The sequence below is a fragment of the Phalaenopsis equestris genome, unplaced genomic scaffold, assembly GCF_001263595.1.
Source record: "Phalaenopsis equestris unplaced genomic scaffold, ASM126359v1 Scaffold000291, whole genome shotgun sequence".
NCBI lineage: Eukaryota > Viridiplantae > Streptophyta > Magnoliopsida > Asparagales > Orchidaceae > Phalaenopsis > Phalaenopsis equestris.
Genome location: NW_018164733.1, coordinates 226,673 through 251,812, shown reverse-complemented (window position 1 = coordinate 251,812; position 25,140 = coordinate 226,673). Strand labels below are relative to the sequence as shown.

At 35.1% G+C, this 25,140-nt stretch overlaps 1 protein-coding gene across 1 annotated transcript in view; it reads right to left on the bottom strand.

Annotated features, from left to right (window-relative positions):
- LOC110025158 (putative ATPase N2B) overlaps positions 1 to 24,904 on the bottom strand; it is a gene marked incomplete at its 3' end in the record, with an annotated part of 53,474 nt that extends 28,570 nt beyond the window's left edge. The window contains 5 exon segments of the mRNA XM_020725459.1: positions 10,372 to 10,451; positions 11,365 to 11,510; positions 17,068 to 17,207; positions 17,292 to 17,428; positions 24,587 to 24,904. Of these exon segments, the coding sequence (XP_020581118.1) occupies positions 10,372 to 10,451; positions 11,365 to 11,510; positions 17,068 to 17,207; positions 17,292 to 17,428; positions 24,587 to 24,734 (651 nt within the window).
- Between the last annotated feature and the right edge of the window lie 236 nt (positions 24,905 to 25,140).

Below are 25,140 nucleotides of genomic sequence, written 5' to 3'. Positions count from 1 at the left end.
TTTATCTCACTGTCATTCATAGAGGGATCGATAATCGCTGGCCGTGAACGGTCGAACATCATTGTGCTTTGTTTTTTTTCTTCCTTCACGGAAGAGCAAGGGATTCGTTACAGAAATTTGGTTTCGATTTTTTATGTTTCCTTAAGCTAACTCTCGAATATTGGTTTCGATTTCTTCGTTCCAGAAATTTTTTTTCAATTTTTTCTAGGCTTTAGAACTTTCTATGAAAGGAATTCATGCTAGCTAAGCGTGAAGAAAAGCGTGGAGAATGCAAATACGAATTTCGGTTTTCATTTCTACGTTCCAGAAAGGTTTCGGTTTCTCTATTTCAATTTTTTCTGGGCTCTCGATCTTTCTATGAGATGAATCCATGCTCTTATCTATAGTTTTATGTTAAGAATGGCAATGGTTATAGCATTGTGTAATGTTATAGCATTAGAGCAATGTTAAGAATGACAATGTTTATGGCCTGCGATTATTTCCTTTTTATAGGAAACATAGGTATGAGATTGGTTCATTAGAAATTCGGGAGTTAAGTACATACAATTTGACATTATTTACGTATCTAAGTAACAAATATTCCTCTTGGTTGGAATGAAACATTACAGCATGTTCCATTTATCTTTACTCAAAATCTTGTTTTCTGTCAGTGGAGTTTCGGTATCATTTATAGCTTTGATGGTTGTATCTAGAGGTATAAAATTTCTTTTGGTGCTAAAGGCTTTCACCAATGGTCGGGAGCTGAATATTAATGGTGTTAAGCAGAGCTGCGAACTGTTGTTGGGTTTTTCGATTTTTCTGTGATCCATTCACCATTCTATTTTTTGCAAATATGGTATGATCCATTCACATTTAAAAATTTGGTATGTTCCATTCAGTTTTTAGCAAATATCAAAATGGTGAAAGAATGAAAACATGTTCCATTTTTTATTTTTTTTTCTATAAACTTCTATTATCACAAAAGGGAGAAATGGTAGGGTGAATTGCAAGTTGTATTGTTCTCCCTTAAGATGGTTTTATGTAACCTGATATAATTGCATAATAAATATTTTTGATGTCTTACTATGGATGTAGGTCATTGATCGAACCACATAATTTATTTGTGTCCTTATATATATATATCTGTTTTTGTTAGTAAATAACCAAACTGTTTTATGTATTGGTGCAAATTCATTGAATGGTTCTTTGTACATGATCGAACCTCATTTTAGATTAGACTTTTAAATGACATTCAGTTTTTAGTATACATGAAAAGGGTGGAAGCATAATGTGGGATAAAAAAGTAATAAATATTTTTTGTGATCTGTGTATTAGAGAAATATAACTGGGGAACAAACCAACAACGTATTTTAATAAGGAATGGTGGAAAAACATTGTTAAGAGATTCAAAGAATTCACTAGCAGGGATTACGATAGGCTTAAATTTAAAAACAAATGGGATCAATTGAAGGAGTGAAAAATATGGAAGGACTTGAAACGTGAATCTACCGGTTTAGGTTGGGATCCGATTAAAAGGACAATTGATGCTCCAGCTGAATAGTGGGCTAAAAAATTAAAGGTAATTTTCTATCTAATCCATGGATTGTTAGTTTCGCAAATTGTTTTCTCTAATTATAATTTCCTAACTATTCCCTCTAAATGTTATATCACATGCGGTACTGACAGCGAAGAAGTATAAACAGTACGGAATTGAGTCAGAATTTGAAGAAAATTGAACGTAATGTTTAAATGGGTTGTCGCAACGGGAAAGTTTGCATTCAACCCTAGTGAATCCGATTCAACCCTAGTGAATCTTTACAGGGATACCAGATGAATTCACACCTGAGCCATTGACACCCGATGAAGAAGTGTCTAGCATTAACTAGAGGGATATGGGGGAGTCCAATACAATTTTAAAGAGACCCAGGATTGCTAATAAAAATAAAAAGAATGAACATTTTGAAAACACCTCCTTCGATCGTTTAATTGAAGTTATTACATTGCCAGCAGTCATGGAAATCCGGTGTTTTCTCAGGTTGACAGTGCATATGAGGACATGTGTAGCCAGAGTCTGGAATTAAATATTTTAATATTTTTCATTGTTGTTGTACTTGTATTTGTACTTTCTTTTAGTTCTCTTGGTACTCATGAGGGTGTGAGAACTGTGTGTCATCTTTTAGAATTGATCCGTAATGATCGTATATTTCTGCACTATATGTTTCTATTCTGCCAATAAGCTATTCTGAATAAGCTGTCCCAAACAGTTTTATCAGACAGGGGCAGAAATATCATTTAACTACTAATAAGTTATTCTGAATTAGCTGCCCCAAACAGCAAGACAGATTATTCTGATAATCTGCAGATTATCCTGATAATCTGCAGATTATCAAATTATCTGAATAATCTGCTTATCAGCAGATTATAAATAATCAACAGCTGCACCAAACAGACCCTAAATCTATGACAGATTGGATCACATTGAAGTATAACTATTCAGCAGATGTCTCTTCTTCTTCTATAAAAGAAGATGGATCCTACTATAGAATGTTCTTTTTTCCAAATATCCCACGGCAATTTCTCATGATGTAGTCCATCCATTGTCAGAATACAATGAAAAAAGTGCAATGGTCGCTATACTGACGCCTAAGTGTAGTGTTAAATAAGCAAGAGTTCCAACAATACGGACGGATGCAGGTAAAGAAGTTAGTCCATGAAACCAACATTATGATATGATATTGGAATATAGGTATTCTCACTAGTAAATTAATGAGATTAGTTGATATTATGATTCATAGAAAGATAAATATCTTATGTTTTCAAAAAAATAAATGGATTGGAGAAAAGACTAAGGAGATTGATAAATTAGGTTTTAGATTTTAGTATTCAAGTAAGAGTCACACTAGAAATGGTGTTTTAGATAAGACTTTGAAAGATAATGTTGTAAAAATTAATAGAGTTAGAGATAGAATAAGATTATTGTTGATACTAAGATTTTTAATATTATAAGTGCTTATGATCCTCAAATAGGTTTAAGTATAAGTTTAAAGATAAATTCTATAATGACTTAGAAAACTTAATACAAATGATACCTCTTGAAGAAAGAATTTTTATTGGAGATGATTTAAATGGACATATCGGTAGAGTGGCAAAAGATTTTAGAAATATTTACGGTGGCTACGGTTTTGGAGTGATTAAAGAAAAAAGTAGAGTTATATTAGATTTTTTCTTTAGCATGTGATTTTGTTATTGCTAATACTTTATTCAAGAAAAGAGAAGAGAATATTATTACTTATAAGAACGGATCTAATAAACACAAATTGATTATTTTCTTATGAGAAGAAAAGATCGTCGAGAATGTAAATATTGTAAGGTCATTCCAAGTGATGACTTAAGTATTCAATAATGATTATTAGTTCTAGATTTTAAGATGAATAATTGTAAAATAAAGAATACTATGAATCATCGTCGTAAAATTAGATGGAGCACCTAAACGACATAAATAAAATTATTTTTTATGTGTAAAATTTAAGACTTCAAAATTTGGGATGTGCATGAAGAAGCAAATTCTGTGTGGGATAAAATAACAAACATTATTAAACAAGTGACAAAAATTGTACTTACAGAATTAAAATAAATAGTTTCTATAAATAAAAATAGTTTGTGGTGGAATAATAGTGTGCAAGAAAAAATAAAATATTAAATATTATAAAAATTAGTTTATATGTGTAAGAGCTTAGAGAATTGGAAAAAAATATCAAACGACTCATAGAGTGTCTAAGAGAACAATTTGTGACGCTAAAAATTTTGCTTTTAGTGATCTTTATAACAGATTGCATACTAAAGAAAGTGAAAAATATATATATAAACAAGCCAAACAAAGAGAAAAGAAAAGTAAATATTTAACTCAAGTAAAGTGTATTAATGATGAAAATCAAAAAGTGATTTTCTTTAAAATTTTCTTTAAAAAAAAATTCAAAATAAATGGGTGAGTTATTTTGATAAATTTTTTAATGAAGTTTCGAAAAATACGATCAACCTTAGTGATCTTAATATTGTTAATGATAATAAAATGTTTTATTTTTACCATCACATTAGTAAAAAAGAAGTTGATGAGGCTTTAAAGAAAACCAAGGGTGGAAAGCCTATAGGACCTAATGATATCCCAATTGAAGTGTGAAAATATTTAGAAAATTTGGGAGTTTCTTGCTTACTAAACTCTTTAATCTTATTTTAAAAAATAAAAAGATGTCTAAGGAGTGGAGGAAGAGTATTTTGGCCCCCATTTTTAAGAGCAAAGGGGATGCACAAGAGTTCCAATTCTAGAGGAATTGAGTTGATGTGTCATACTTTAAAATTATGGAAGCGGGTAATTGAACATAGGTTAAGACGTTTAACAAAGATTTCTCATAATCAATTTGGCTTTATGTTTGGTAGGTCTACTAAGGAAGCTATACATTTATTGAGAGGTTTGATGGAGAAGTTCAGAGATAATAAGAAGGATTTACATATGATTTTTATTGATTTAGAAAAAGCTTACGATAAGGCTCCAAGAGATATCATTTGGAAAGTTCTTGAGAAGAAATGTGTTGATAAGATTTATATTCAAGTCATTAAAGATATGTATACAAGAGTTGTTACTTGTGTTTGAACAGGAGGATTCACCAAATATTTTCCTATTTATGTTGGTTTACAACAGAGATTGTCTTTAAGCCCATATCTTTTTGCTTTGGTTATGGATGGTCTTGCTGGGCCATTACAGGAGGATGTACCTTGATGTATGCTTTTGCTGATGATATCCTTCCTTAGATAAGACGAGAAAAAAAGATCAGAAAAAACTTGAATTATGAGGTGTACCTTAAAGTCTAAAGACCTTTGTTTGAGTAGAACTAAAACTGAATACATGGAATATAATTTTAGAAGTAGTAGCTCTAGTGATAGAAATATAACAATGGGTGATCAAATTATTAAAAGGTGTGAACGCTTTAAAAATCTCGGGTCTATTGTTCAAAGTGATGATGATATTGATGGGGATGTTATTAGTAATTAGTAGAATTTTAGTAGAATTTAAGTTGGTTGGTTGAAGTGGAGGAATGCTTTGTGACTATTGTGTGATAGAAAAGTGCCGCATAGACTGAAAGGAAAATTTTATAAGATGGTGGCAAGACCTGCAATGCTCTATAGCGTTGAATGTTGGCCTTTAAAAGAGAAGCATAAAACTAAGTTAAGTATTGCCGAGATGAGAATTATTAGGTGGATGAGTGGCTTTACACTTAGAGAGAAAATACGAAATCAATATATCCGTGATAGGGTTGGAGTAGCTCCAGTGACAGACAAAATTAGATAGAGTCGTCTTAGATGGTTTGGTCACATTAAAAATCGATCATCTGATGATCCGATTAGAAGAGTAAATGTTTTAGATTCAACTTATGTTAAGAAAGAAAGAGGTAGATCTAGGAAGACTTGGGCATGTTGTATAAAAAATGATATTAATTTAATAGAATTAAATGAAAATATGACACTAAATAGGAAGCAATGGAGAAAAATGTTCCATATAGCCAACCCCTCTTAGTGGGATAAAGGTTTTGTTGTAGCTATCCATCTATTTTGTCTGAACATCTGTTGGTGAGTACATTATTGAATTAATTTTACTGCCCCAATGACTCCATATGGTCTTACAAAAGTAGCTCAAAAGCATCTCACATCTAATATGTTCGACATCCCTCAACATAGGCAACTAAGGAAGTAGTCTATATATTTGAAAAATCTTAATTTCTCTTATCTGGGGTTGTCATGCCTCTAGTGTTGATTCCCCGAACTCACGGGCCTTTTGAACTTCCAATGTCAGTTTTGTCGACGCTCCTCTCAACTCCTGCAAAATGATAGTTTGAAGCACCACAATCTCAAACTCTGTATGGACGTAAATTACCTCATACTCACTCTCTTCTCGAACAACTATTGTTACTTTAGTTGAAGTAGCTATAATTTCTTTGTTGTTGGATGGAAGTTGAGAATCCAATCTGAAATCTTTGTCTGTTGGCTCACTAACTTCATAGCTCATTGATCAGTGAAAGAGATCATTCTCCTGATTATGCAATCTGATTCAGTAGGTCCAAATTTGACACTAGAAACACTACTTAGTTGTGACGGATTTGGGAATGTGTATTGGCTTCACTTATTCTGCACTCTAAATCAATTTCTCAAGTCTGGGCTTGTATGTTCCCTTTCTTGTGTTCTTGCGACTCGATTCTAAGATTGAACTCTGCCTAAAGATGTAGCGGTCATCAAGTGATGTTGCATCTCCATTTTTGAAGCTGAGGTATGAACATTCGGTCTTTAATGAACTGGTAGGTATTGGCGCTACATCTCCCATTTTATCTTTGGATGAGGTAGTGACCTTGTCTTTTCCCTCACATTAACTTAGGTGATTCAAAATTTTCCACCAAAACAGCACACTCTTCCTTACTACTTTGTCTGGTGGGATGTCTTGGTACTCGAAAAAAAGAACCACAGTCTGGAGTCACTCGATGAACTCGTCCGGATCTAAATGATCGTCAAAATATGATAAATTCACCTTATTTCAAAATTCTGGCTTCTAATAAATTTCAAGTTTTCGGGTCAGATGTTCTTCATCTCTGTCATTTGTATGGTGGAAGAGATTTACTCCATTCATTCGAGCTAGCAAGACACCGTTGTGGCTGCGGGTGACCTGTCTTGATGGTCTCCTTTCCTTAATTTTATTGAGTTTTTGTAGCAGTCAAAGTTGTTATTATATCCCTTACATGATAAACACTTGATCAGTGTCTGGCTATTATCTCTCTGGTGGCATGATTAGTGTTTGAGTTTGGGCTTGGGCTTAGGTAGGTAGAAGAGGGTGCTATAGGGATGATGAAGGATGAGAAAGAAAATTTGGGTGGAAATAAGGTTGGATGTGGTGGATGCTAGAAACTCAAAGATAAGACTAGAGTTAGGCTATCACTGATATCAAATAATGTTGGAGTTAACCTAAACACTAATAGGAAAAATAAATATTATTATTGCAAATCCAATTAGGCGGTTACAACTCACACGTTGAAAGGGAAATGCAATAACAAAAATAAACAAACACAACTAAAGCGTATCCCAATGGTCGTGGAGGTTAGTAAGATGGATTGGAATGGGTAGGTTGGAGCGTTGGAAGGTGGCAGATTCAAGAGGTAAGGTTTCTAGAAGGTGGATGAATTGTGGTAAGGCCTGTCGAGAGCTAGAACAATAATAAGAAGGGATGGGAGATGGATTGGGCGGCTGGAACAGCAAGGACAAAAAATGGGGAATGGTTGGGGCAGAATTTAGGTAGTGGCGGAGGGTGGTAAGGGCATTGGATGAGCTAGGGGTGACTGGAAATGGCAAAGGGGAGAGCTGGACAGCGGATAGGTAGCAACAGAGAGTGGTAGGGGCAACAAAATTGGTTGCGGCAGCGAGGGAGGCAAATTCTAGAAGGTGGCAGCAAGTGGTAAGGGGAAGAGTGTAGGTTCCTGCTGGGCGTGGAGGCAAGGTGGCGGGGAAGGCTGGAAAAGGCAGAGTAAACAACTCCTTGTTGTCTTGGATGGCGACAACAAGCAAAAAAGCAACTGGAAGGGATGGAAGATAGAAAACTGCAAGAAAAAAAATGATCGGGACAGCCGAGAGAGAATTGGGAAGGCTGGGAAAAAGGATAAGAAAGATAGTCACCACCTCGGGAATAATATACAACTGAAGCACCATGCGAACCCTCAGATAAAGCCCTTGAAGAGCGAATCGAACGTCGATGGCTGGCCTAAACAAGCTAACACCAAAAAAACCTCCTTCCAAACCCTAATGCAACACATATATAGCAAAGGACTAAAAAAGAATTAAAGATAATAGAAATGAAAGCATAAGAAAGGGAAATGGGATTGTTTTGGCCCGTCTCCCGTGATAGTGAATCTTGCGATATTGTAGTAGCTATAGTAGCAATTTTTGTGCAGGAAGTACCTGCATCACTACTTCATGGCTATCGTCAATCCTTCTAAGGCAGCAGCATACCTCTCATTTTCCCTTTCTAGCATCCACTCTCTCATCCAGTCGACATCATTTTTCCACGTTCAACATTGGTTCCACATATCTACTCGCAATTTGTTCATCTTAGCCCTCCTCTTGATCTGTCTCTCTTCCTATAGACTCCTAAGATTTGAATGGTCTTCTCTCTTCCATCTACATTGCCCCTGCTACGGGTGTCAAAAATTGAGTCAACACAAGCCAACTTAATTTGAACTCGACTCGAAAAATCTGGGTCTAGTTTGACCTGAAGAATTTTTGTCAGGTTTAAGCAAAGAATTTTAACTTATTTTATTTTCCGAATCAGGTACGAGTTAACCTGCCAACCAAATTTGACCGGAAACTGACCCGCTAAACTAAAATTGGCTAGAAATAAACCTATCGGCTCGAAATTGATCTGAAATGAATAGGAATTTGACCCAAAAGCAACCTGAAAAGCTATTATGACGTGTTAAATGGGTTATACAGGTCAGGTTTGGGTCAACGGGTTGAAGGTGTGCCTGATTTGAGTTATACTTTCTGACTCATTTAATATTTCAATCGGGTTCTGGTCAAGAGTTTTCGGGTTGGGCCAATTTTGGTTCAGACCCAACCTGACTTACAAACCCGAATTGACACCCCTAGCCCCTGCCTCAGTCGCCTTGGCATCTCATAGATTCTTTTATTTTTTGCTATGATGGTCTCCATAATCTACTTTGTTTTTTGCTATGATGGTCTCCATAATCTACTTTTGAAGCTCCTTGCTCTGATCACTCTGGTCATCCCTGAGGTTCTTAACCCTTTACTCTTACCAATCCCTCATTTGCTAATGTAGTTAGGAGTGATGGGGTTATGGGTCCAGATTTCATGCAATCCTTAATAAACTATCATTAGGCTAAAAAAAAATTATGTTCACAAGCAAATTTCTTCTTTTTAAGAAACCTACGCTTATATGCATTCATGTTGAGATTTCTAAATTTACTTGATCATTCACTTTTACTATTATTGAGAAATTCTCTGAGTTGTCCTATCATAAATATCAATTACAAATTTATATCAGATTTACTAATGATTTGTAAACTTTCAGTTGATCTATTTTTTATTCATCATCGTATCATTATTAGAATTCATTTGTAGTCATATTAAATCAGGCTCTTTTCTCACTGTACATACTAGATCAGCAAATTTTCAATAGTAATGCTGAAGTGGACACCCCCATTTCAGGCCTCCGAGTAGCAACCAAAGACCCATCTCTCTGAGCCTTTCGTAGTGGAAGAATTGGTGGCAATGCATATTACCTATTCTCTTTATAAGAAGGTCCTGATTGGTACATCGCTTGTATTAATTAGCATAAGGTTGAATTTGAAGGCATGCCTCAATCTTTCTAAGAGACCTTCAGCCACATTCATGTTGATTTCATCAAGGCCCATCTGGAACTAATAAAATGAAATAAACAGAATCATGAAATTCACTCAAATGATCATACCACTCCTTCAATGACCATCGCTTCTCCATAAGTGCAGAATGTTCTAAAAAATTGGGACCAATTAACTCTAAGAAAGCTTTATTTGGTGTGATTTCCCTTGATATTCATTTGACTATAACATCTACATCTCCAATAAATTGGATAATGATCCTCCTACTTTAGATGGTTTTCACCAAGCATCAAACTAGGCGGGCAAACTAAGCTTGGATGCCATAATATCTTATTTTACCATATGTAGGTAATTCTTGATAATTGCCCTCTATGTAGTTCTATCATTCGCTCATAATGAGAATTGTTTTAAAAAAAGTGAATGAATAATTAAGATGATGGAAAAAATATTTAGAAACTAAGGAATGCAAGATTTATAGAACCATAGAGGAGGTGCAGAAAAACTAAAAATAAGTAGCAAAAAAATGATTTTATAACAGAAAATGTAAAAGTAGCATAAATTCAAGATAAAGGTGTACATAGTGATTTGGGCCCCCTTTAGAAGGAAGATAACATATAAAAATAAGATGAAGAGATGGAGTTAATTGTATGGATTAGGAAGAAAATTTGATAGCCAAAAAAACAAATCTGTGCAGAAGTTGCGAAAGGAATTGTGTAAGCTAAAGCCGCATTCAAAATGAAAGAATGGTGAAGGAGGAATCATAAAATTGACCTCAAATAGATTGTTTGAGAAAAATGGAGATGATAAAAGCCTAGCATTAGTTCACTTCTAAACTTGAGTGAGATCTTCTGCTGATGAATCATTAATTGCTCACAATGCCTTCTAATAACCCTTAAAGAAATCAGCTTCAAAATAAACTGTATTAGTAAAGGATAGCATGCCTACAATTGGATTTTTTTATAAAAAAATAGGTCTAAGTTCTAACCTCATTAAAATGAAACCTCCTTCGATGTTTTACAAGACCTTCAGTAGCAGAGTAGAACATGTCCATTAGCATTGTCTTCCCTGATAGTGGATCATACAAAGATAATCATAAAAGATCTCATTAATAATGATTATATATTCTGTTTTAGCAAATGACAAGACAAGATAGTTTGATGATTCTGAATAAGAAAAGAAGAAAAAAGCAAGCTAATTTTAAATTTTGAGTTATATTTCAAAATAATCTACCCACTATTCAAATGTGGCCAACCTAGAGTTTGTTTGGAACAGTTTTCTCACCGCTTGGTTTACTGCTTCTATGAAATTGTTGTGCTGAAAAACTGTTCTTTACAATCAAATTTGTTAGTACGTTGTTCATCTTTTTCAATATATATATATATATATATATATATATATATATATATATATATGTATGTATGTAGTATATATGTATGTATGTATATGCATACATACTGTATATATGTATGTGTGTGTGTGTAAACACACAATACTAACAGCAACTTTCAAAAGGGCCGCTTTCTACATTATAACTTTATTATCATCTTAACAAAAATGAATCCTTAGTTTCGACGTAACACATTTCTCTAGTTTAACACCTCCGCTATACAATAATCATCCAAAATAGTCTTTCGAGGATTAAATTAGAATCAATTTTGTTCGGCTAAATCTAAAATAGGATCATTTTAATATCAAAATTTTGACATGAGGGAACAATTGGATCAATTTATAAGGTCGAGAAACAAAATTAGAGAAATTTGATATCTTGGAACCAAGTTGACCACAAATAAATAGTCGGAAGAGAATTTTGAAATTTAATCTTTTAGAATTTATCATGAAGCAAAATAATATGTTCCAAATGTTACATCAGATGTAATTTATAAAATTAAATCCAACTCTTTGCTTTAGAATGTGAGCTTGAGTATAAGTTACATATTATTAAATCTTTAAAGCCTATTGTGTTAGAACAATACCGTACCACTCCCAACATTTCCATACAAATAAATTCCTTTAGGCGGATGAGGCAGAACTGGCCGTTCACCAGCTAATGAATCAATCTTTCTCTCCCGATTAAGATATGAGACCATCCTTCCAACTCCAGGCTCTGGATTCCCTCTTCTCCTCCTGAGCCGTAAAACATAAGCTTTAAGGAGAACTAAAGAGCTACAGCTAAAAGACTACTGAGCTGAGGAAGCCAGACCTTATTTCAGAAAGAGAGAAAAAAAACAAAGCAGCAAAATCAGCATTGCATTTAACAGTAGAAGAAATTCCACCAGATACTGTCCAGTGAGATTCAAATAAAAAGTATTTTACAGATAATTATACCCACTATTCTCTGGAAACCTGAAAAAAACGATGACCAAATCAGGATAACCAAGCTAAAACTGCTGTCGAGCTTTCATCATGTGTTAGAGGATTTCACCACATTTAGTTCAAGATCAGAAATTGGCTTCCAAATGAATATGCCACTCAAGCACATGACCATGCCTCCCTCAGAAGATACCATCTTAAGTTTAGCAATGTAAAGCATAAAATTCTGATAAAATTTTACGTCATTTGTTCACATTTAAAAAAACCATGAAAAGCAAATTCAGCTATGTCCACATATTCTTATCGATTTTACATTGATAGCACAAATTTGATCCATCAAACATATGGGATTAGAGGGACATTTGCAACGGATACGTCATAAAAGCAAAAACATTTCTCAGCTGTACAAAAAAATTAACACAAAATGAAAATGGAGGTGGGCGATGTTCTACATAACAAAAATTGCTATGATACTAAAATTTGATGCGTCCTAAAACCAGGAGGAACCATAATGGTTTTGGCAATGCGATTTAGTATTGCTCTAGGGTTTGGCAAGGTCATGATGGGCAGTTTACCAGCAGCAAAAAAAAAATATATATGGATAAAATTTGGCAAGAGAATTCAGATTTCTGAATTTAAGGATTTGTTGGGAAGAGAAGTTAGTTGGGAATTTGAGAGAAGGGAAAGAAGCAAATAATGATAGATACAAAGATAATTTGAAAGAGTAAGAGACTAAAAAGGCGTGAAGCCGTAGAGAGAGAGAGAGAGAGGGAGAGAGAGAGAGGAGCGCGTGACAGAGCTGGGAGATAGAGATGAGAACTAGAGAGAGGTGTCCGCAATTCCAAGAATTTATGCAGCTTAAATTGAAGTGTGAACTAAAGGAGCGAGAGGAACATGCCATAGCCAAATAATTGGGACGTCTGAAGGCCGCCATCAATAAGGTGGTCCAACTGCAAACCAATTAACCACCGAGGGGCGTGCCGAACTTAACATTGAAAGTGGAGAGGCAACGGAAGCAAAGCGAGCAAGTGCAAGTCAGGCACCCACCCACAGTGGGAGACCTCAGAAGGGAGCATGCCTCAGGGAATGGAGCAAATTGGTCAGGAATAGGATAGAGCCATTTTGAGCGAGGAAAACACTAAGAATAATAATATGCCCACTACGACCCCAGCCCGAAAATGCTTCAGATGTCATGGTTTTGGACATATCGCTTCGAGTTGATAGACAAGTTAAGTTATGTCCTTCACAAAGCAGAGGGTAGCAGATGAAGAGAGCAAACTCATAGACAGCTTAAGAACTAAGTGAGGAGTTCCCGCTCCAACCAGATGAGGGTGAGATGTTGGTGGTTCAGAGGGTCCTACAGACTGAGGATAAGAGGGAGCAATAGCTTCCATATTTTATACCTGTTGCACTGTAAAAGAAATGGTATGTAGTCTCATCAGTGATGGAAGGAGTAGTAAAAATGATGTGTCCACACGAATGATGAAAAAATTGAGCCTTGTGACTTCAAGGCATTCCCAGTCGTAACTCCTGACGTGGCTGAAGAAGAATAGAATGAGCATTGACAGAAGGTGTCTCATGGAGCTTTTGATTAAGAGTTAGTTGCAGGATCAAGTTTGGCGTGATGTGATGTCCATGGATATCTATGGACTCAATGTTTGGCTTTTCAAACCAAATTCTAAGTCGTCTTTGCATTTCAACTGTTTGAATGACGTGTTCATGAAACTGTGGTTCAACTTGTAGCCCAAATTTCTAATATTGAGCGATCGTGACTCGCAGCCCGTGTCCCGCGTTCACACCGCTTTTTTTCCCGAATTATTGAGGATCATATATTCTTTCACGACATCTCCCTTCTTTCACTCCGATCCTAGGTAAGGACAGCATTGCAGTGTACGAACACATCTGAAAATCCCATCTTCCCCTCGTGATACTTCATTCTCCCATGCCATTTATCAGAACCTGCGAAGTGCACGTCTCCCATAATTGGAAAAAACACGAACTCCTCCATTGCACGTGAATGGTTTCTCACCTTCTATTCCTGCTTATCTAGCACCTGTGGGCATGTCGAGTCACAGATTTCGTTTCCCTACTGTGTTAAGCACGCTTCATCTTGCTTGTCTGTTGAGCATAGATATGGGATGAAGCTTGTAAAATATATTTCAATTTTTTTTTATGTTAATCCTACCTTTGTTTTGAAAAGAGTCATGCATTTGCTCTTGTAAATAAATCTACTTGTGTCACAAACTTTGGGATCAAGTATAAACTTATTTTTTGAATAGTTGATACTCTTTTTTTCTTTGATTTTATGCAATCCTTTTGAGAATTCTAATATTCCTTTTATTAGTCCATTTTGAAAATTATTTCTTTTTTAATTTTACTTCAGAGAATAACTTTAAGAAAAATATAATTTCTAAAATTTAATCTTATCTTGATTCTATAATGTAACTTGAACTTTATTTTTGTATTTTTGCTTGTTTAAAAGATAGAGTTAAATATGAGAATTACATACATTGATAAAACCTATGAATTTTGTATAATACTAACATAAGGGCATTTCAGACATTTGTCAACAGAAAACACTTTCAAAGTTGTACTTTTCAAGCAGATCTGCTGCTTCTGAAACATCAACTTTTAAGCAATAGATTTTTCATAGCAGTTTTTCAACTGAGATTACAAACAGTCACAGCCGAAACAAACACACCCTAACACTTATTGTTGGGGAGACAGTGGCAGTATGATCGTATGACTCAACATGAATAGTACAAAAACACTTACTCATTCACCTATGATGGAAAGTGTGTCATGCTCTTACCTTGGTGGAGTCTAAGATTACAGGTGCTCTTGCCTGCCGGTGAGATCAATTTTGCTGACGATAAAGGATGATAGGACTAAGGCGCGATTCCAAACATGGGACAGTCACTACAGAGAGCATTTCAGGATATCATGATCGAAACCATTCCACCATGGCCACCACTATTCAAGTAGGTTCAAACTAGTCTCACTTCAGATCAGGTTAATCCAAACTTGGTTTACTTTGGGAGGATTCAACATAATACATGTGACACGAAGTCCCAGTTTAGTTCACTAATGTGCCCACAGATTATTCGACATATATGAATGTATGCTCCCAAGTGGAGAAAACTCAGATGTTTTGGGGTACAATACAATTGCTAGCGGGATTTAGGTGCTTCTGAGACCGCAATCAAAGAGCCTTCAACCACGGGAGATTACAGCATCTCTGCCACCTTCAACATAACAGACTTGAGTCTACAAGAACACAAAAGCTTCGACATATGAGGTTGAAGCTCCCCCAACCACAGGAGTCATCCTATAGGGGTGTCATTTGTGACGCCCGCTATAGTGTCATGGGAGATCACGACTCGGACCAGTCCAATAGGGTCGGTCGACACTTCCTTTTTGTGGATTTCCCTGGAGTGGGGTCCACTCCTATTTACCCTAACTTTGTAAATATGATGTTTTAATATTTTTAGGGTAATTTTTCTTCGTGTTTTCTGTCATAACAGCCATCAGCATCCAGGGTTTCCCTCATAAGGTTGTATCTAACAACGAGTAATGCTTCGTCTGTATCGCGTCTGAGATGGTGATTACCCTCGACCTCCCCAAATACCCCGCAACCATCCCTTCATCGTCACCGCCGCCTTCCCTATCGAAGCCGCCCAAAAACAGCCCTCTTAGCTGTTCTCCTTGCAAACTCCCCGTCTCCCAACAGCCAGCCGCCTTCCATCTTGGATGCCTCCCTGCTCTACCATCTCAGCACCTTCCTCCACCTTCTCCCAACTTTCTACCTCGCTTTCGTAGCCCCGTAAGCCCCTCGCCTTGCTTGCCACTATTGTTCCAGCCACCTGAACCACATCCTTGTCTCCAGACTGTTATTTCAGCACTTCCCATGTGCTACCATTATCGTTTCAGCCGTCCAAATTCATTTCCTATGCAATCTCGCCACTGTCTCAACCGTTGGAACAACCTCTCCCCAGCTTAGCTGTTATTTACACCGCCCAAATCCATCCCTAGCAGTTGTTTCTTCACTTCCCAGTCCACCTACCCCCTCCCTTGCTAACATCTCTCTAAGCCCCCTCACGTCCACCACCATCACACGAGGTCCACCCGTTGTTGAGTTTGTTTATGTTTGTTGTAGTATTTCCCTTTCAAGAGTGTTTTGTTGTAACAATCTATCCGTTTCAGTAATAATATTTGTTTATTCCTATTGTGGTTTGGGTTAATTGTGATATCACACATGCTGATGGATAAACAAAAAGTAAAATATTTATGAATGGCAAGGTTTTAAATTTTGATTTTGGTTTCAATTTCATCCTCTTCTATGTAGGACTTTTTTCATGTTTTAGTGATGAATTTGTTCATTAATATATTTGTAGAATATTCTGATTTTAAAACATAAAATTCAGAAATTATAAAGTGATCGTCTTTTAGTAACATTGATGATTTCACAAAAAAATTATGGATAAGCTCAGCGTTTCAAAGTCTATAGAAAAAATTGTACATTGTTGTGTAAATGAGTATTTTAATATTAAAGACATTAAATAATATCATAACTTGACACGTATATTTGTTGAAAAGAAGATGACAAAGCTCTATAGGGGCGAACTAACTATGACAGAATTGGCAACCTACTCTAAAATTATTTTTTCCTTTTATCAGATCACTATTTTGGCAAAATTGGCCTTGAATAAAAGCTTAATACAAAAAAAAATGGAGATTAAATCTCTTGACCAAGACATCCACACATCTCATTATCTACTCGATCCCTCGTCCTACCCCCATTGTAGAGAGCCAACTATGCACGCAACCTGCAGGCCACAACTGGCAACTCACAGCCCTCGCCAAACCCTTTTCTTGTTTTCCATATTGTCCGAATGAGAGCTATTCGCCCAAATTTTTATCGCCCCGTGAGAGCATTTTGCCGCCTATCTCCAACTCAACCGCCCTTCAACCACTTCCAACCAACCATGAATGAGTCATTGATGTAACTATTTCGTTTAAGTTCTCCTCTCATTTTGCTTGATTTCGGTTTGTTAGAGTAATTTTGAAGAAAAAGCAAAGTTAAAACTGAGATTTGATTGTTATTTATTTTTGGGGCATTATTTTCATTCTTCTATACAAATACATCTGGCATTAGGGTTTACTAATGCAATGAAAATATGATGATAAAAAATTATGCAAAATAGATAAAATAACAATTTGTAACCATATTGTAGGGTTTGATGTGTTAAATTTGATATCAATAAATTTGCCCATCCTCAAACGAGTGGTTGCTTCCACCTTCAATCTTTACATTATATTTTTATGGTTAAAGAATGACGAAAAATATCCTAGAAAGTTAAACATACTCCACCTTATCCACCTCTCCAAAAACCCACTTTCTCTGTTGTTTGATCTTGTCCATACACCATCTTTTTGCTTAACTTCAGCTTCTTCTAACATAAGCCTGCGCCTCTCATTCTCTCTACAATTTTCCCAGTCAGCAAGCTTTTTCTGCACCAAATACAAACTTTAATGCTCTAAATTTACGAAGCTTTGGAGAATATACAATCCCTTATAGCTAATCCAGAAACTTACATGATACTCTTCCATCTCCTTTTCATAATGCACCAGTCTGAGAAGCAGGTCTTCGAATTCCATAGCTACTTTCTCTTGATAAGTATCATGTTGAAGCTTCCCATCTTCAATCATTCTCTTGTAAAGAACAAGTGGACCTTTAGAGAGCACAATATTGAACATAAGCATCAGTTTGAGAACTAAATTTAAGCTATATTTAAAAAATACATTATTTCAGTTTCAAGTTATATGATAAAACAATAGGAAAAAAGTTAAAACTACAACTATTAACATGGAATAAACTAGGGAAAAAAAAATGTGAGTACAGAAAACATTACAAATTGTCAAAAAATCAGAAGGATGAAATGAGAAGCATGAATTGGTAATCAAACTTTAAAGTAAGAACGAAAATAAATTATTCCAGTTCAGTTTCAGGTTATATTTGTAATTTTTTAGACATCCAGAGGAGAAGCAATGTAAACCTCCAAGAATATAATCCAAAGTTGAAGATCCGGGATAAACAGTCATAAAATGTATTTTTATCTGCTACTACCAAAGGGATACAAATGCTATTCTCGAAGAACTAAAGAATATTACAACGCCAAGGATATAACATTCTTCAAAAATAAATCATTCTCCCCCAAAACTTGCATTCACAGGGAAGGAAATTAGCTCTCTCTATAAATATAAATTATGTGATAATATTAGTGCCACTTTTTTGGTATCTTAATGTACACCTCTTTTAAACCTACTTGAATATCAAAAATCTGAATCTCAGTCTTTCGAAGATCACATATAACAAGCAATGTACAAAGGGATAGTTTATTCTGAAGGACAATAAGATTCAACCGACAATATTAACCAAAACATTTCTTTTGAATCAAAACTCCATGTCCAACTCAAATCCTATCATTGATTCACAAAGACAAGACAATATTGATTATGATTATGATCCTAACATGTCTAATGCTACTGTCAATTTCCAATCATCCAATCAGTACTATATCTCCAATGACAAATTTGTTCCATAGTTCTATGTCCTTGCTTTAAGTCTTTCAGACATAAAAAATTTTTAAAAATTCAAGATTCCTTTAAAATATTTGAATGAAAATACGTAGTTCATACAGAAATTCGGTCCCTTAAAGAAATGGAATGTAAAATCTTTAAAATCCTCCCGAAAAGAAGAAAAATTTTGAATGCAAATAAGTCTTTGATGTAAAATACAAAGCTAATAAAATGCCAATCAATGCACCCAAAAAAATTTTAGTAAAAAAGGTTTCAATCAAACTTATGGAAAGGATCATGTAGATACATTGCCCCTGCTGTTACAATGAACATCAGCAAGATGAGTTTTTCTCTTGTTATTAATTTAGATTGGCCACTCCATGAACTAGAGGTAAAAGTTTACCTTTTGAATATGAATTTAGGTGATGGCGTCTACATGACAATTTTTTTCTGAATTTGAGAATAAAAGTAATACAAACCAAGTCAAGAAGCTCAAGAAATCTCTAACAATCACCAAAAGCTTTCTTCAATATATTCACCATGTTGATTAAAACGCATGATACTCTCAAGAACAATATGACCACTCTACTCTTTCTTTGTGAAGAAATTATTTGAAAGTAATTATAAATTGGACGAGATGAATTGATCGCAATCAGTCTCCAAGTAAGAGATTATTATGTGTGGAGCTTGATTGTGGAAAAGAGGAGCCTGGTCATAGAAAGGAGGGGAGCCCCAGAACTTGGTTGGACAACCCAGCGCTTGGCGCCCAGTATAACCTTCTAAAACAAGGAGTCAGGAAACCCAACACATGGATGGCGCCTATGCGCTCCGCAAGACACTTCTTGAATCAGAGAGCAGAGAGATGAGACGCTCCGTAGGAGTACAACTGCACCTGGTTTGATCCCTGTACTTGAGCGCCTGGAAACCAAATGCTCAAGAGTGGTGCTTCAACGCCAACAACTCTTTCTAGTTGTTAGGATTTATTCATCGGCTTCATTGTGAATTTTTGTGTACCTGCTAAAGTTGGATTTTGCAAGTTCTCTTATGAGGGAAATAGAAATGAGTGTTCGTGAGTTCCAAGAGTGTAGAGAGGTTTGAGTCTGGTGTAATTCATACATTTTCCTCAATTCTTTATAGTGAATTTTTTGGTGTGTGTGGCTCAATGGATTTTTCCCAGTCTCAAATTTTTCCACGTTAAATCCTGATGTTCTCTACATTTTCTATGCTTTATTACTTTGTGTACTTTTGTTCTATGTTTTGTTTCGAATCTCTCAATTGGTTTCCGCAGTTTCCTCATAACAGTCGCTAGCCTCTAAGCACGAAGAGGAAGGAGAATAATAAAAGGAGATGCCTTGCAACGGGCAGCACTATCAACATGCGCAAATTGTGCGAAGGATGCGGGAAAGGTCAATTTGAGCCCCAGCATGCGAGAAAGAGGGTTGTGTGTGCGTCTGATGTGAGGAAGAGTGGAAGAGGTGTGGTGAGGCATGTTGTGTGTATCGCGTGAAGGTGGAGAACCGAGCATTATTAAAGAAGAAGGGAGGAGTCACACGTGCAATATATGCATGAAGGAAGAAGGGGAAGGTGAGAGGTGTGCAGGCAGGAGGTTTTGAGGGAAAGCCATGACACCATAAGCAATGAGGAAACTTCACGTGCATTATCAGTGAGGATTCGAACTGAACCAGTGAAGTTTAAGATAAATTAGGGTGAATTTAATATATATGTTTAATTATTAAAATTTAATAGTAGGTTTAATTAAATCAAGATTCAAGTAATTGAAGTTCAGATTGGAAGAAGAAAAAGAAAGTTGTGACATCAAAGATAAGTTTATAGTTAAATTTATTTTTTTTATTAATATTAGTAGTATTGTTTTAGGATTTAAGATTCAAGATTTAGTTTTGTAATTGAAAGTTTTAAGTATTTATTTGGGTTTTTTTAACAATCAATGTCAAAAATTAGAGGCGAAATAAATTTTGGATTGGAAATTGAGGTGAATTGACGATAGTGAAGTGGAGGCAAGATTTATGCATTTATTTATATAAATTGTTTTAATTATATGTCATTAGCTATGTATTGAATTTCATGAGTTGGAATATGTGATTAAATTTGAAAGAGAATTTGATTGAAATGTGGTATAAGAAAATATGTAAACTAATTAGTTATTAATATGTTAATTTAGAAATAAAATCTTTATATATATACTTTTAATGAATATAGGTGATAGTCAAATGAAGTGAAGAAATAAGCATTTACAAAAGACACCTAAATGTCAAGGTGAGTAGGTATTACTTTACTTGTGTTAAGTTAATGTATTATAAGCTTTTAAAGTAATTCATTTATTACACGCTAAAAACACTCTCATAACTAAATGAATATAATTGAAAATGATCTGCATGTTTTACGATTTTTATTCTTTTATTTTGCGTTGCATTAAATGAAAAATTAAATTAATTTAATTATGAAAATAAATATAATATAAGTTAAATGAAAAATAAACGATTAAGTCTATCACGAATCACCTCCTATGTTATCATACTCATACACATTAAAGAAAAAGAAAATGAAAATAATTGTCTTTATATTACAAAATGGGAAAAGCGAATGAAAATGATTATTTATGATACAAATTGGAAAATATTTTAACGCTCCTCCTAAGATGGCATCTAAAAAAAAAGAAAACGGAAAAAATATATATATAGAAATGAAAATATAATTGATAAGATGATTAAAAAATATTTTATAAAAAAAGCAAAGTTAATTTATGATCAGCATATTTTTTTTAACATCCATGTTTAACATTTGCATGAAAATTTAATGCATAATAAATTAATAATTATTCGCTAAATTTTTCAAAACTTAGTGTTTTGTTTAATTGTTATTTTCAAGAAGAAGTTTGCTAGAAAGAAGTGTCTGATATAAGATGATTGGTTTATAGTAGGAGAGGCACTATTGGTGATATATAACAATCTGTTAATTTTTTTTTTTTTTGTTTCTATCATGTCATTTTTATCATATTATTTGTGTTATTGTATCACTAAATGATCGTATGCTTTTATTAGAAAATTGTTTACATGTGCATTGTGAATTTTAGTGGCTCGTTTTTATATGAATGTTATTGCAGACTAATGTTAATATTTAAAAATATTTTTCACCAGCTAACCATCTATACCCGCCTTAGTTAATTCTAAGTTCGTGACAGTTGGTTGATTAAAATATTTCATAGACATGAAATAAAAAGATCAATAAAAAGGATATCTACCGCACAATAGCAATACGCCTAAGGCTTATTAAAAGAAATTGTTATGCTTGGGCACAAATTAGCAAACATGCAAATAGATCTCTCACATAAAGTTGAGACTAAAGAAGACTCAACCTCAATTGAAAAAGGAAGAAACATATGATAAGTGGGGATGCTTATCTATTTATACCCCACTAGACATGATATTTGCTTTCGGAAATAGTTAGCACAAAGGAAAATCTTTATGCCATATATAAGATACCAAAGTATCATAAAAAGACACTTGGAAAAGGGTTAGTATTAAAATCTTAACTGAAGTAAAATGGGGTGAATCTATAATTATTCATAAATTCATATATGGTTATTGATAATTTATAAGGGGTAATTTAGGTAAGTGAAGAAGCAAAAAAATAATTTATGATAGCTCAAAGTAGTGTTAAAACAAAAATCAGAATTATAATCCAGGGCATTTGTAAAGAGAACTTAAATGCCTTCTCAAAGATTTACTAGTCTTCAATACATAGCCTTTGATAATGATATGTGATAACTACGCAAATATTAATATTTCTAAGAATCATGTCCACCATGATCGAAGCTTCTAGACTCTTTGATGATGATACAAGCAAGAAACTTGAACAATTAATCATATGTGTAAAAGAAATTCCAACAAACTTTAGACTCATTGCCGTCCTAGGTTCCTATAAGGTGTTTAGGGAGTTGATCTAGTCGGGAGATGTTCGTGGAATGGCAAGGCAATGATAATATGTGAGGTTGATGGTATGTGGAAAGGAATAGAAGACGTTTGATACGTCTAGGCCTAAAAAAAGTAGAGAGAGCCACAAAATGGCAGCAAAGATGAGGCACGGTTGCCGAGAGAGATTCGCCACATATTCCTGAACAAGCTACAAACACACTACATGCAAATGGAAGAGGATACATCACTCCTTCAAACGGAAATTAGATATACAATCTCCAACTACACAAAACCAAATGCAAAATTCTAAAACTGGGAAAATTAAAAAATATAAATACTTCCCCCATAGAAATAGCCCTAATTATACTTCAATAATATAAAAAAGAGCCCACAAGCCTGGTGGTAGCAACCCAAGCGAAAAAATCCCACTATAGGCCTCCCGAGATGAAATTTTGTCATAATCATATCCACATACATGGGAGAGGCCAAGAGATCCCATCTCCTGCTCTGTGTCGCTCTTGAGCCCTTCATTAAGCACAAATTGACAACCTTATCCAAACTAAGAATGATAAATATCTATTTTGAGCTTGAGGGGGAGTATGAAAATTCTGAATTAATTCCTCAAACCAAACACTTACATTTAATCCTCCTCAGATATTTGCTCCTACAGTTCAATTCAACGATCTCTCTATTGCTAGTCACACGAATTCACTCTAGGTCCCTCAAAGCCACATGGTGTCATCTTGCCACCTCCTAAAGATGCCTAATTACCAATCCTCTACTCTTTACAAGCTAGCCAATTGCTTCTCCACTTGGCTCTTGCCAGCTACACATTCATATTCCATAAAAGATTGATACTACACCTCTACCTACCTCTTTCCGGGCACTCCTTCGTACAAATCCATCAACTATTGCCAGGGAAGAGGTTGTCCTCTATCTTATAAGGAATGAGATATATTATTCCATAGCTTTCTTTATATTCTAGAGTCATAACCTAGGCTATAAATTGTGTACCCTCTCTACCATTTATGATATGAAACTATGTAATATCATACCCTCATATTTCTTAGAATTATCCAACCAAGATAACTTAACTAACAAAAGGAATCGTATATCTTCTTTGCATATTCCACATTAAAAGGTTTGTGAATTTCTTGCTACAAATTTCTTGGTTCATTTGCCCTAGAGAAGAAAAAAAATAATGTTCAAGTAGTTGTTTCCTTTCTGAACATAAAATAAGAAAGAAATGTCTCCCTCAATACTAATTGATCAAGCCAATTCTTTCAAAGGATATTTCGAAGGTATACAAAAAAAGGGATAAAAAGCTAATGACAAGAAAGGAAAAACTAAAAGCAGGGTGAGATAATGTGAACCAAGTATCAAAGAGGAATAAGCCACAGCTTCATACAAATAAAAAAAAGATACCATGCTAAAATTTCTAATACTGGTTTAGTAAGCTCATAATCCAATTTGTTAGTATTATAGACATTTTGTTGTTGTCATATAACATTGCTCTAAGCATGTTGGCACACAAAAAAGATACTAAGAGTTTTAAAGAAGCCCATTTAATCATGGTTTGGCTAACTGCATAAAGGGGAATGGGATAATTTTGTATTATAACAGTGCATGAGTGAAAGTAAATTGATGTAAAAATGTTCTATCTTATTTATTCTGTTACAAGGGAGAGAAATGGAAAGCACAAGAACCCAAATACAGCATATCCGTCACTAAATTGTCTAAGTATTAAAAATGTTAATCAAAATGATAATGATTTTATTTCAAAGGTGTATATTGGTTTGAAACCATATATATAGAAGGATTTATAAACCATGTCCACTCAAACTGCCCTAGTCGTTTCCAATCTGAAAAAACACATTATTTCCCCAAACAAATGAATTTGTGCAAGAATACCCTTGGTTCATCAAGCTATATATCCTCAAAATTCACCAGCAACTTTCTCCATACAACCTTCGTTCAAATTATTCCTTTTTTTTTAACTCCCCAACACCTTCTATGGCCTCGAAACCTACCAATTCGTCGTCTCGAATTAAAAATAAAGCTTAAAAAAATCTTGTTTTCCCAGCCACAGGCAAAAAGCAAATTCACATACCATATCTAACCAAATTTTCAAAGTTTATACAACAAGCCAGCAACAACATTGATGCATGCAAGGACACAGATGTTTTAATATCCATGGGAACCAAATATCAACACCGCTCAAGTAAAACACCAACTGCAACACAACTTGTTGCTTACCTCTAAAATGAAATTAGTGCAAATCTCAGCTCCATTTCATGAAGCAAAAGTAAGCAAGGTGCCATCATAAATTTCAAGAGCCAGACGAAATTGAGGAGGTAGAATTAAAAACTCATGATTCACCTGGGTTTCGCCTTTCTGCGGATAAACGGGATTGATCGCAGTAGCATCGAGCTCGAATCGATCGAAGCGTGCATGATCCTCCGCCAAGGGTTCCGCCAGAAAGCGAGCGGCATAGGTGCAAAGTGACGGAGGCGATCATGCTCATCATAGTGGAAAAGTAGAATCATACAGATCGGCTAGCCGGAAGTGGCGCAAGGCTGCTCTCCTTCAGTCTTCTGCTCGCGTGGCGGCATTTCGAGCGACCACGCTCCGCCGCGAAACGCCGTTTAGATAACAGCCTGGGATGGACTCGGGTGTAAACGAGCTTCAGCTGCTCGGGTCGAGAAAAAATTGGGTACTTAAAAAAGGGTGTTGGGGTTATATCCGTATTATACTCCCATATTATCTATAATTCTTCAATATCCTCTGAATAATCTCTGATGTACATAACTCTGTAAACATCTTACGTACGCAAACTTTTCTCCTCTGAGGGTGTCGGGGTTATATCGGTATTATACTCCCATATTACCTATAACTCTTCAATACCCTCTGAATAATCTCTGATATACACAGCC